At 39.1% G+C, this 13,758-nt stretch overlaps 1 protein-coding gene across 3 annotated transcripts in view; it reads left to right on the top strand.

Moving 5' to 3' along the window:
• The window catches only part of CALN1 (calneuron 1), a 137,712-nt gene that overhangs the window by 70,066 nt on the left and 53,888 nt on the right, over positions 1-13,758 (top strand). For all 3 annotated transcript variants that reach the window (XM_033922612.1, XM_033922613.1, XM_033922611.1), the window contains exon 4: positions 7,333-7,445. In XM_033922612.1, the coding sequence (XP_033778503.1) occupies positions 7,333-7,445 (113 nt within the window). The remainder of the gene's footprint in view (positions 1-7,332; positions 7,446-13,758) is intronic.

Genomic DNA, 13,758 nt, shown 5'->3' with positions numbered 1-13,758 from the left:
CACCCCTTCATACATTCTGGGCTCCTTTTACTAAGGTGCGCTAGCGTTTTTAGTGCACGCACAAGATTAGTGCGTGCTATAGCGTGCGCTAGCTGAAAAATTACCGCTTGCTTAAAAGGAGGCGGTAGCGGCTTGCATGCCTTTGTGAAAGGAGCCCTCAGTGTCAGGTGGCCAACACTGAAGAAAAGGTGATTAAGAAGAAAGTTTTAGTGGTAAAAAATGTATTTTGATCACAAAAAGAGCGAGCAGCATTCGACATCTTGCCATACGGCAGACTTCAAAGACGTGTGTATTAAGCTAAGTCGAGAATTGGAATGGAAAATTAAACTCTCGCTTTCATCTACCTCCTACGTGCAGAAGAAGATTGACTTGCTTTGTCTTGGCTCGGTGCCAAAGTCATCCTAAACTTCATCAAGATGCCTGGAAAGTAGCAGAGTTGACAAAGCATACTCAGCGCTTATTTTGTTTTGCATGCTTTTGAGTGCACGAATAATCATTATGTGTGAGATATAACTACGAACCAGGAAAGGAATGGAAAAAAAGAACATAGCGGCTGAAGAGAGATAAATGATAGGCAACTGAGACATACGAGGACCACATGAAGATGGGCACTTGACCAGATTCCCCAGAGAAGTGTAAAGCACGTCCACTTCCATTTCTATACCACCCACTTCCTAAAAATACAATATGTTATGTTCAGTGAGTGCTAGCTTTAATAGCCTAAAAATAAGGGGTAACTTCATATTTTTTTGGGGGGAGGGGGGCTGAGAGGAAGGGCATAGGATCGAGATTATTTAAAATTTGATACAAACGCTTATAAAAATTTCTAAGTGGTGTACATCAGTAAAATAGGGGGGGGGGGGGGGCACAAGAATGTTTAAAATACAAACGTGGGCAACTTGGCCAATGGACAAACCTGAGGCAAGGCAAGGTGGTGGAACTACAATATTTAAAGAAAAGAAAACAATGAGGGATAAAACAATTGGGTTGGTGTAAGAGCAAGTGGAGTGACACTGCTGAAGGGTTAGAAGGAAAGGTTTGTCTTTTTGCGGATGATATCAGGATCTGTAACAGAGTAGACACCGAAGAGGGAGTGGAAAACATGAAAAAGGATCTACAAAAGTTAGAGGAATGGTCTAATATCTGGCAACTAAAATTCAATGCAAAGAAATGCATTTGGGGATTAACAATCGGAAGGAGCCATATATGCTGGGAGGTGAGAAGCTGATATGCACGGATGGGGAGAGGGACCTTGGGGTGATAGTGTCCGAAGATCTAAAGGCAAAAAAACAGTGTGACAAGGCAGTGGCTGCTGCCAGAAGGATGCTGGGCTATATAAAGAGAGGTGTAACCAGTAGAAGGATGAAGGTGTTGACGCCCCTGTATAGGTCGTTGGTGAGGCCCCACTTGGAGTATTGTGTTCAGCTTTGGAGACTGTATCTGGCGAAGGATTTAAGAAGACTTGAAGTGGTCCAGAGGAGGGTGACGAAAATGATAGGAGGCTTGCGCCAAAAGATGTATGAGGAGAGACTGAAAGCCCTGAATATGTATACCTTAGAACAGTGTTTTTCAACCTTTTTTGGGCAAAGGCACACTTGTTTCATGAAAAAAATCACGAGGCACACCACCATTAGAAAATGTTAAAAAATTTAACTCTGTGCCTATATTGACTATATATAAAGTAATTCTCTTGAATAGGAATCAAATAAACACAAAGAAAGTATTTTATAATTACTTTATTATGAAATATTAAGTAAACAGAATAGTGAAAAATTATAAAATACTTTATTCAGTGCGAAACCTGGGCCTGTTTGGCTGAACACAAAGCTGATATTCTGGCTGGAATCGAAGAAAGACACACACGTAGCTCTTCGTCAACAGCTCTCAGTCTCTCTCTGTATTTGGTTTTTATAGCATACAAAAATAGACAAATATACCCTCCATCCTTTTTATTAAACCACAATAGCAGTTTTTAGCTCAGGGAGCTGCGCTGAATGCCCAGCGCTGCTCTTGACGCTCATAGGCTCCCTGGTGACCATAGGTAAAAGGTGACCATATTGTAAAATATAGACAGCAGATATAAATTCAGAACTGTGCATAGTAAGTGAAGGGAAGTTTTCATCTCTGGGAATTTACCCAGTTAACTATTAAGTTATTTGGGCAAATTCCTTTGAAAACTGTGGTAATACTGCCTCCACTTTGCTAAATTTAAAATAAAAGCATTTTTCCTACCTTGTCTGGTGATTTCTGGTTGCACTTTCTTCTTCTGACTGTGCAGCCAATCTTTCTTCCCTTCTATCAGCCTGTATGCTTTCTCTCACCTCATTCCCTCCCCCAACTTTTTCTTCCTCTCTCCCTGACCTTTCTTTCTTTTTTCTGTTTCTCTTCTTTCCTTCTGTTTCCCTGCCTGCCCCCTTTCTTTCTTTCTCCCTGCCGTTCCCCAAGCCACTGCCACTGCCGCTGCCATCGGGGAACAGGACCCACCAATGGATAGCAGGCCCCAAAGCCGACCCCGACGCATGCTCTCCCTGACGTCAATTCTGCAATCGGAGAGGAAGTTCCGCCCAGCCAGGCAGCGATTGGCTGGCCCGAACTTCCTCTCCGACTGCAGAATTGACGTCGGGGAGAAGAAGACTTATCGGCTCGATAGATTAGATCGCCAAGACAAAGTGAGTCCTGGGTGATCGACTCACTTTGCCTTGGCGAGCTACTGGCGCCCCTGCCTCGGGCCCCCTGTCAGCACCGGGCCCCTGAATGCAGGACTGGTAGTACTGCCCTGATGGCGGCCCTGCGGCACACCAGGCAACATCTTGCGGCACACTAGTGTGCCGCGGAACAGCGGTTGAAAAACACTGCCTTAGAAGAAAGGAGGGACAGAGGAGATATGATTCAGACGTTCAAATACTTGAAGGGTATTAACATAGAACAAAATCTTTTCCAAAGAAAGGAAAATAGTAAAACCAGAGGGAATAATTTGACGCTGAGTGGTGGTTGACTCAAGAGCAATGTAAGGTAATTTTTCTTTATGGAGAGGGTGGTGAATGCCTGGAATGCACTCCCGAGAGAGGTGGAGGAGATGAAAACTGTGAAGGAGTTCAAAAAAGTGTGGGATGAACACAGATCTAGAATCAAAAAAATAATAGTAAATATTGAAGAACTAAGGCCAGTACTGGGCAGACCTGCATGGTCTGTGTCTGTATATGGCCGTTTGGTGGAGGATGGGCTGGGTAGGGCTTCAAGGGCTGGGAGGGTGTATATGGACTGGAGTGAGCTTTGACGGAGACTTAAGTACCTGGAACCTAAGAACAGTACCAGGCAAAGCTTTAGATTCTTGCCCAGAAATAGATAAGAAGAAGTAGAAACCTCCCCCCTCCCCAACAAATTTTTAGAGTGAATCAGGTTAGGCAGACTAGATGAACCATTCGGGTCTTTATCTGCCGTCATCTACTATGTATGTGTGAAAGTAATGAGAATCAATGAGAGGGCATGCTAATAATAAGTCGTCTGTGCCAAGCCTCAAGGTTTAGATTTCGAAAGCATCCCTAAACAGAAAGGAAATGGAGACATCTCGCCTTTAAAAACCGCCTACTTTATCCTGCAGGAAAGGGACAAGGACTGAAGATGCTGGCTACCACACAAATACTTTAAAGCGTTTTGTGGTGTTTGTTCTTTATGTATGCGCTAAACTGTGTTTTTGTGGTTTAAAAAATATTTGGGGGAGAGCTAAAGAATGATATGGAGACAAATTTTTCCCTGTCCCCATGGGAATTTATTTTCCCATCCCGTCCCCGCGAGTTCTTTTCTTGTGCCTGCCCCATTCCTGCAAGCTCCGTCCTCATCCGCACAAGCCTCAAACGCTTTAAAACCATAAGTAGCAACATTCTAGAGCTCAGATTGTGATGTCATAATGCCTCATTCCACCAATGCCTAAGCTCCGTCCTCATCCGCACAAGCCTCAAACGCTTTAAAACCATAAGTAGCAACATTCTAGAGCTCAGATTGTGATGTCATAATGCCTCATTCCACCAATGCCTAAGCTCCGTCCTCATCTGCACAAGCCTCAAACGCTTTAAAACCATAAGTAGCAACATTCTAGAGCTCAGATTGTGATGTCATAATGCCTCATTCCACCAATGCTAAGCTCCGTCCTCATCCGCACAAGCCTCAAACGCTTTAAAACCATAAGTAGTAACATTCTAGAGCTCAGATTGTGATGTCGTAATGCCTCATTCCACCAATGCCTAAGCTCCGTCCTCATCCGCACAAGCCTCAAACACTTTAAAATAATGTGTTTGAGGCTTGTACAGTTAAGCCAGAGCTTACAGGAATGGGGCAGCGACAAAACTCGTGGGGACGGGATGGGGAAATTGAGCTCCTGCGGGGATGGGGAAAAATTTGTCCCCGTGCCATTCTCTGTGGTACATACAAAGAGTGAGTGAGAAGGTGTTAGCCAGCTAGGACGTTATCCTTAATGTGTGCTACCTGGCAACACAGAGTTAACGCAGAATGGGAGGTGGTAGATGTTTCCACACACAGTGACAACATTAATGCACTATCTGCAAAATGAAAACAAAAACATTGAAAAATGTGCTGTGTTAGATTTGCAGTTAACGTCTGGGAAGTTTCCACATTAAGGGCTCCTTTTACTAAACTGTGCTAGACGCTAACGCCACCATTGAGCTGGCGTTAATTTTTACACGTAGCGCGGGGGGCAGCGCGCACTAAAAACCCTAGCACACCTTAGGAAAGAAGCCCTAAGCGTATATAATAATTGCCATATATAATAATTGCCATATATAATAATTGCATATATAAATGCCATATATAATAATTGCCATATATAATAATTGCATATATAATAATTGCCATATATAATAATTGCATATATAAATGCCATATATAATAATTGCATATATAATAATTGCCATATATAATAATTGCATATATAATAATTGCCATATATAATAATTGCATATATAAATGCCATATATAATAATTGCCATATATAATAATTGCATATATAATAATTGCCATATATAATAATTGCATATATAAATGCCATATATAATAATTGCATATATAATAATTGCCAATCTTAACTCGCTTTAGTAAAAGGGTCTCTACATATTGTAACGTTAGAGCAGGGACAGCCGAGGATGAATTTTAAAGTAACCAACACGAACGTGTCACACCGACACAACAATAGCACCTGATTTACAAATGTTAATTTAACGTTTTGAACTAATACGAGAAACAGATGCTGTCAAATTAATTTGTTTGCATTTCTTCAAGTACTCTTCTCTCTCACTTGACTGCATGATGGTTTTAAGATCCTTTTTTTCACATCACTTTCAATAAACAATAGCAGATGATATGAAAGAACAGTAACATACTGTATTTTTTATAAAGACAATTTACTTTCAGATGGAACAAGGATTACAAATTATTTTGCTGTGGGAGCATGAAGCCTTTGTTAATTAATGGTTCAAAACTGGCCTTTACAAATAGTTACAATGCATACAAATAATATCTGTAGATAAAAAGTAATTTTAAAGCGATTTAAATTAGATGCTTGTTAAAAGAAAAATAAGGTGCGGATAATGCAAGGAGATCTAGCCAAGATTTAGGGGGGAGTCAAAGGCGCTAATGCCTGGATTCTCTAACTGGCACCTGTTGGCGGACACCTTAAAAGCTGCCGCCGATTAAGGGCTCCTTTTATGACGACGCATTAGCGGCTTTATCGCATGCACATTTTTAGCAAGCGCTAACCCCCGCACTAGCCGATAAACTACCGCCCGCTCAAGAGGTTCCAGATTTTGGCAATATAAAATTGCCTTCATTTGGGGTAAACCTTTACGACATCAAGGTACTAAAGAATCAAACGCACTTTAATTAGGAGTGTAACCATGCAACCAAAAATGCCTTTAGAAAGGTGAATGGTAACTTACAACAAAGTAATAGATGAACCTGAATACAGCTTCAACTATGTTTTAGCTAAAACATCAGGTAGAGCTCACTCTCCCTGTTGGGGGAGTTGTAGATGGTGGCCCGGGAAGAGCCAATCTCTCTACCAGGGGGCTGAAAGTAGCAGGCTGGGAAGACCCATTCAGCTTAGAGGGAGGCACCATTTTCTGTTTTGACTGCTGATGCAGTTTAGGTTGAAACAGAGAACCCCAGTTTTGATTGCCCTGTAAAGTGCATATATAATAATTGTCAATAAAAAGAAAACATAATACATCATCTTACATTTCTGCATGGGGCATTTAGGACTCCAACGCTAAGGTTTGTCATGGTTGCCATTTTGATGTTGGGGGACTAACACGTCTACCTTTTGCCTACAACTTGAGCAGAAGGTAGAGGAAGGGGGAAGGGCTTACTTTGTGAGGAGAAGGATGCAGCCAGTTTTAACTTGGGCAGCCAGTGGGAATCCTGTGGTGTCATGCATCGGTTCCTAGAAGCTAGTGCACAAGCATAGTTACATATCGAGGATCTAATTACGTTTTTGTATTACCTTACATGATTTTCACTAAATATATTTTAATGGTGAGGTATGTGGCATGAGTATCCACACAATGCAACTTAAACATTTTTAGCTTATTAGTTGTGGTTCAGATTTTAACACACTTTTGTACATTGGACTTTATGTTTAGAAGGGGGTAAGCATGAAGGTTCAGAGAAAGCAAATTTAGTGTTGCTAAATTTATCAATATGAAATGCAATACCACAACCTATGCATCCACACATAAGCACATAAATGTATAGAATGCTAACACTTACACATGTATGTCTATACATACCTGCATAAGTGCTAGCAAATCTCGCTTACCGGTAACTTACATACTCAAGGGTGGAGCATGGGTGGGGCATAAGCATGTCTTCTACTTATATGTGTAACTTATGTGAATCCCTGCCATATTTAGGTGCCCTCACTTATTTACGCTATATGGTAGAACTTCAGGCATCTAAAAAATTAGGTGCACTAATACCTGGTTATGCTAGCTTCCATTATAGAATAGGATCCTACTACCCAACCTTGTGAAGCCTAAATGGAGATGTCCAATTTTAGATCTACCTCTATTAAGTATGACTTTGTTTGCTTTAATGTAGAGAATGCTATAAGATTATAAGACTGCAGCTGCCCAAACAGTGAGAAAATTTGAGCATGAGTGGGACCAATGTGTAAGGCAGTGGTGCAAGTGCAACAAGATTAGCAAAGACGGGACAGAATCTCTAGTGATGCAGGAGGGGCAAACGGACACAATGGATCAGTCAAGAAGTTATTCTTTGCTAATTTTTATGTTGTTTCTTTCTATATCTTTTTATCCCTTTTAGGGGATGGCCAGGTTGACTTTGACGAATTCATGACAATTCTTGGCCCCAAGTTGGTGTCTACTGAAGGGAGAGATGATTTTCTTGGAAACACGATAGACAGCATATTTTGGCAGGTAAGAGGCTTTCAACATTTTTTTTTATTTATCCATTTTTAACAAATACAAAGAAAAATCTTTGCAAAAAAAAAAATTGTTCTGCTTGCTGGATATTCTGGCAGCTTCGAGCCAGACAAGTAAATCTACACCTAGTCCTTCCACAGGATAATTGCTATCACGGTATTATTCTGTGCACATAAGTCTCTTAAATGTCAAATGACATTCTGTGTAGCACATCATGAGTCGCCATAAGTGTCAGCCTAGGAAGAAGTTCATGAAAGAAAAGGAAATAAATCTCTAAAGATATGAGAAAGAATGGCAAGAATGAGAAAGAGTAGAAGGTGAAGAACTTCTTTAGCAAGAATCAAGAGAAGTTCATAAGAGAAGAGGAGCCAAATCGCTCATGATATGATATAGAATGATAGAAATGGAATAAAAAATAAAGAAACAGAAAAGATTTGATATTTATACACCTTGATATTTATGCACTTTAAAATTTTTTTATTAAAATTTGATAATAATATAGATGTTAACATTAAAATATGTGAAGATGCTTCATTGTAGTATCTATTGCTTTGGCTGTTTGGATTACCATAAGTGGAAAAGGAAAATAAAAAATAAAAGAATCCTATTAAAACAAATTTTAAGATATAATAAAATGCATATAGCATATATATTTATATAAATATATAATATGGTTTGGTATTTAATCTTCTTGTTAGTACAATATTGATTTTTGTATGTGTTCATTATAGCGTATATTATTATAATAAATGATTTATTAAAATATCATTTTAAAAAAGCAAATACACATATCAATAAAAAGAGAAACAAATTAGTTTTATAAAAAGTTTATTGATTATATATAATTTAAACTTATGTATTATAAGTGTGTTTGGAAGTCTTATCACGCAAACACGTGAACTTGACTATCTGATTCCCATGTACTGGAAATCAGACATGTCATCTAGATTATTGGGTGTTAGGGGGTTTTGGGTACAAAAGAAGAAGGGGAGGTTAGAATTGGGGTGGGGTAGATTTTCTAGAGCTGTGCACAACATGTTAACATTAATAATTGTTTTTTGTTGTTTTTTTTAAATTGAATCCACCGTGACACTGAGGTCTTTTCTCCACTTTTAAAACTAACCCTGTAGCACTCTCTTCCTCATTGTTAATGTGTTCCCTGAATGCACTATATTATTGAATATTTAATTACCATACACCAAACACAAAGGATAACAATGACTAATGTCCCAAACTGTTCATACAAAATTGTTATATTTGCGTCAATGGAGGAGTAAATCATTAGAAAATTCAAGTAATTTTTAACTATCTGGTGGAGAAAAAGCCTCAAAACACCTCCCACAGTGTTACACACAAATAGCGAAAAAGCTGGCATAAAACCCCCCACCCTGATTCACCTGAAAAGTCTCAAAATGAAAGAAACCCCCGCCACTTACGCAACAGAGTATCTTATCTGATAACATGGGAAGTTGTATATCAGGGGTCGTATATCAGGGCCACAATCCAGTCAGGTTTTCAGGATTTCCCCAATGAATATGCACGAGATCTAGTTGCATGCACTGCTTTCATTGTATGCTAATAGATCTCATACATATTACATTACATTACATTACATTGGGGATTTCTATTCCGCCATTACTTTGCAGTTCAAGGCGGATTACAAAAGAATTATCAAGGAAGTGTTACAACAAGAACTGAAAACCCGACTGGATTGCGGCCCTCGAGGAGGGACTTTGACACCCCTGTCGTTTATAGTCTTCTGATCCACATTTCCACATCACTATCCTTAAATGCTCTGTCATACTCATCCCATGCTCATCCCCGACAAAGATCCTTGTCTCGCTATATCAGTTAAGCCAATTCAACAATTTGAGGTCTGTGCAGTACTGGACTAGGCGTCCCATATGGAGGTGCTACTTATAGAATCAGCTCATTAAACCTATGGCCGTCAAAGTTAGATTGGTATAATCTAGACAAAAAATGATTAATGTATGTGTCAAGAAATGTGTCCAGATTGATTTGAATTGTAAACCTGACGCCTCAGCCCCACCACTCCACCGCAATGTAAAATTCAAAGAGCGGGAGATTTATTGTGGGAGCCTCATCATTGGCTGTCGGGTTTGTATCCTAAATTTATTTGTTTTTATATTTTATATTTTTTAGTAAATTTTTAGTATATGTATCAGTCATTAGACTTGGACTTTAAGAAGTTTTAAGAAATAAATATTCTCTTTCTGAGTATCGTGATTTTGAAAGTACTTGATACTTATCTCAGCGTTAAACCCAGGGAGTCAGACCCGACATGTTTCACAGCATTTGTGTTTTATCAAGGGTCTCCCTGCAAAAATATTAAAAAGAGAAAAAGAGTCACATACAGTTGTGTGCACTACTCCCCTCCTATCTGAAATTATTTCAGATAGGAGGGGAGTAGTGCACACAACTGTATGTGACTCTTTTTCTCTTTTTAATATTTTTGCAGGGAGACCCTTGATAAAACACAAATGCTGTGAAACATGTCGGGTCTGACTCCCTGGGTTTAACGCTGAGATAAGTATCAAGTACTTTCAAAATCACGATACTCAGAAAGAGAATATTTATTTCTTAAAACTTCTTAAAGTCCAAGTCTAATGACTGATACATATACTAAAAATTTACTAAAAAATATAAAATATAAAAACAAATAAATTTAGGATACAAACCCGACAGCCAATGATGAGGCTCCCACAATAAATCTCCCGCTCTTTGAATTTTACATTGCGGTGGAGTGGTGGGGCTGAGGCGTCAGGTTTACAATTCAAATCAATCTGGACACATTTCTTGACACTTATAGAATCAGGGCATTAGCTTTTAAGGCATCCAACAGAAAAGGAACTGGCTGGAGGTATCATCAAACAAACGTAGTATGTTCCCCCAAACAGGACCTTTTTCTTATTTTCTTTCTGCAGGTCTCCTGCTAATTTTTCCATTAGTACCAAAGACCTGCCAAAATATTGAAGTGGGAGCACTTGTCACCTCTTATCTACCGTAGGAGGTGCTAAGTCTGCATTATCCAGTTAGCCCATGCTAATGCAAATATGCTAGCTAGATAATGCTTCCATGCCCATTCCCCGCCGCCTCCCCCCAAAAAAAAATATCAAAAAAATTTCAAAAGAACACAATTAGCACATTGGGGTCCTTTTATTAAGGCGTGCTAGCCGATTTAGCGTGCAAATGCTAATGCGTCCGTTATATTCTATGGACGCGTTAGTGTTTAGCGTGCGCTAATCGGGGATTTTGCGGCAAACCTTTTTTCCTGCGATAAACCCACATTAGCACTTAACATGGTTCGAGCTATTGTTCCCTGCCCTTCTCCCCATCCAAGAGTGAATTTTACAGACTGAGGAATGCAGAATCATTCTGAAGCATTCCAGATGCGTTGGAAGTCACCTTGAGTTTGTCAAAGACCTTTTGGTTTTACAAGTTCTTTAAAACTATGTAAAGGAAAGGGAACAAAGCTCTTTACTGTGTGCTATAGCAGTTTATTTATTTAAGGGGGTCTTTTAATAGTGCATTAAGATTTGGGCTTAATGTGCTGTGAAGCCAGAATTTTTACGCCGAGAGCTAACACTGCGTCAACCAGGGGCATTACCACTCATTTTAATTTTAGGTTGGATGATAATGTCCCCATTAGTGTATGATACTTGTAGGAAATTAATGCAGGACTGCTTACTGCCTCGTATTTAGGAGAACATTAATAAAGGGTCCTTATAAAGTAGATGATTAATTAGGATTAATTGGTAGCTAATTACTTAGGAAAGAAATGGAAAACAAAAATGAGAATATTATGAGGGGGTGCTGAAAGGTTCTCAGTCTAGCCAAGAAGAGAATGACGTAGATATGGTTCAATCAATGACCTGAACCAATGTCAAAACAGAATTTAGTTTCTGAAAATTGGCACTCAATGAAATAAGATAACGCTTTTTTCGGCTACGGTGGCAAAAGAATGCTCAGAATTTAGGAAGTTGGTTGGTTGGGCTGAGAACTTTTAAGCCCCCCCTCATATGTAATGAAAGTGAGCCAAGTATAGGACAATTGAGCCATTGTGACATCACTGATGAGGTTGGCTCTTATTGGTGGAATGAGGCATTATGACGTCACAATCTCAGCTCTGGTTACCAGAGACTGAAACTCTTCACACGACAAGGGGGTGCTGAAAAGTTCTCAGCCCAACCAAGCCGAGAATGACGTGGCTAGGGTTCAATCAGTGATCTGAAACAATGTCAAAACATGGAATTTTGTTTCTGCAAATTGGCACTTAAAGAAATAAGATAACCCTCTTTTCAGCTACAGTGGCCAAAAAAAACGCTCAGAATTTAGGAAGTTGGTTGGTTGGGCTGAGAACTTTTCAGCACCCCCTCGTATAATGCCTTTGAATATTTCCATTATAACAAAAAGGGCTGTTGTCGTTCAAACCTCCCTTGAATGCCTCCTATTCCAATGTGATTTATCAAGTTGTTTCCCAGGCCCTCAGAGGTGCCACCAACAGTTCAATATACTTGTGTTCTTTAAATGGGTCACAGGCTGATATGCTTTATGTAGGTCTCAACTGAATATCAGCCAGGAACTGAATAAGCTCCAGTAGCTAGCACCTGATGAATTAACCCTGTATATTCAATACCAATGCCTAGACATGGCCCAGCATTGACCTAATTCTGCCTGAAGCAGTCAATTAAAAAAAAAAAAAAGTTGAATACTGCAGGCTGAATATTGACCCTTCAGTTAATTTGCTGAAAAGCACTGGAGTGAGAAACTTTTCATCATTAACTAATCTTCCATAAATCTCAACATATTTATCTGGAAGTAGTCTATCATCTCTCTTTCATTCAAATATCTGCTGGAAACTAAGAGACTATTATAGTTAGTCAAGAGAACAGGAAGTGATGTGTAGTGTCCATCGGCTTGTAAAAGACAACCCCCCCAAACATTCCAGTCAATGTCTCTATTAAAACACCATTGCTCTAGGTTAAGTAATATCTTGAAAAAAAATTCAAAAAAGTAATATCTTATCAAAATCACCTCAATAAGTAAGGTCTTCTGTACCTCCAGAACTGAAAATTTTCATGTTATGTGTGAAAACTCATTTGGATACATTGCCCCTTAAAAAAAAGTAGATCACTACCACCAACAAACTCTCAGAAATCGGAATAACAGGGATTGTACTGAAATGGTTTGCCAACTTCCTACAAAATCGCGAATACATGGTCAAAAAGCAAGAAGTATACTCCAGCCCTTGGAAGGCATTCTGGGGTGTCCCACAAGGCTCCCCATTATCCCCAATCCTATTCAATTTATTTATGAGCTCACTGGGACATATCAAAATGGAAGACAAAACTGTACTATCCTATGTCGATGACATCCTCCTCCTCCTCCCCATAACCAATAACCATCCTAATATTGCCCAAAAATCGCCTAGAATCTATGATAGGTGTTCAATCAAAAATTTTAATAAACTTGAGACTTTAAGGGCTCTGATATGAGGAGGTAGGATGTTTCAGAGGTTTGATAAGAAATGGGAATAGGATCGTTTCCAGGATCAGTCTTGGAACAGAAGTAAAGAACACATATCAAATGAGGATGACTTCTATTTGCTGAGTTGATTACGGAGATCATCATCAATTCATCGGACTTGAGTATACACTTGTTTAATCAACCAAAGAGGTTGATCATATGATTTAAAATGCTTGATCATATCTTGTGATTGGTATTTATACTCTTGTAGGGATGAGCATAATCTCCCATATGAAAGAAGTTTTCCATAATGGAAATTTCTATGTAAAAGGCTAGGATGGATACTATAAAAATGTAACAATATGTTGAGCTCATTGCGATAAGTGAAAAAAAGAGCAAAGCCCATGTAACTGCGAAATGGTAATATCCAAGAAAGACACCTTAACTGTACTCAGCTGATACACAAATTTCAATTTGAATTCCATGAATTCAACTAGCTAAAATACGAGGTTATCTTCAGGGCATCTCCCAATCATAAAATAAAAATGCCATCAATGTAATACTGATGTTTACAGGAAGAACCTGCCAACCACCGTAAATTAAAGGCACCAACATATAGGTTTGCCACATTGAAGGTCCATAGTGACCCCCCCACTGCCAAGGCTTTTATTTTACTGGTAAAATAGTACCTCAAAACTGAAGAAGGCAATAGAAATAAATTAATGAAATAATCCTGTAAAGATGCTAGGCTCTAAACATACGGATCAGTATTCACAATTAACTGGCTTCAGCATTTAAATATATTATGCTTTCAGCACTG

This window comes from Geotrypetes seraphini, chromosome 15 (assembly GCF_902459505.1).
Source record: "Geotrypetes seraphini chromosome 15, aGeoSer1.1, whole genome shotgun sequence".
In the NCBI taxonomy this organism is placed as follows: domain Eukaryota; kingdom Metazoa; phylum Chordata; class Amphibia; order Gymnophiona; family Dermophiidae; genus Geotrypetes; species Geotrypetes seraphini.
The sequence above is the reverse complement of the archived record's forward strand: the minus strand, read 5'-3'. Positions and strand labels throughout refer to the sequence as shown.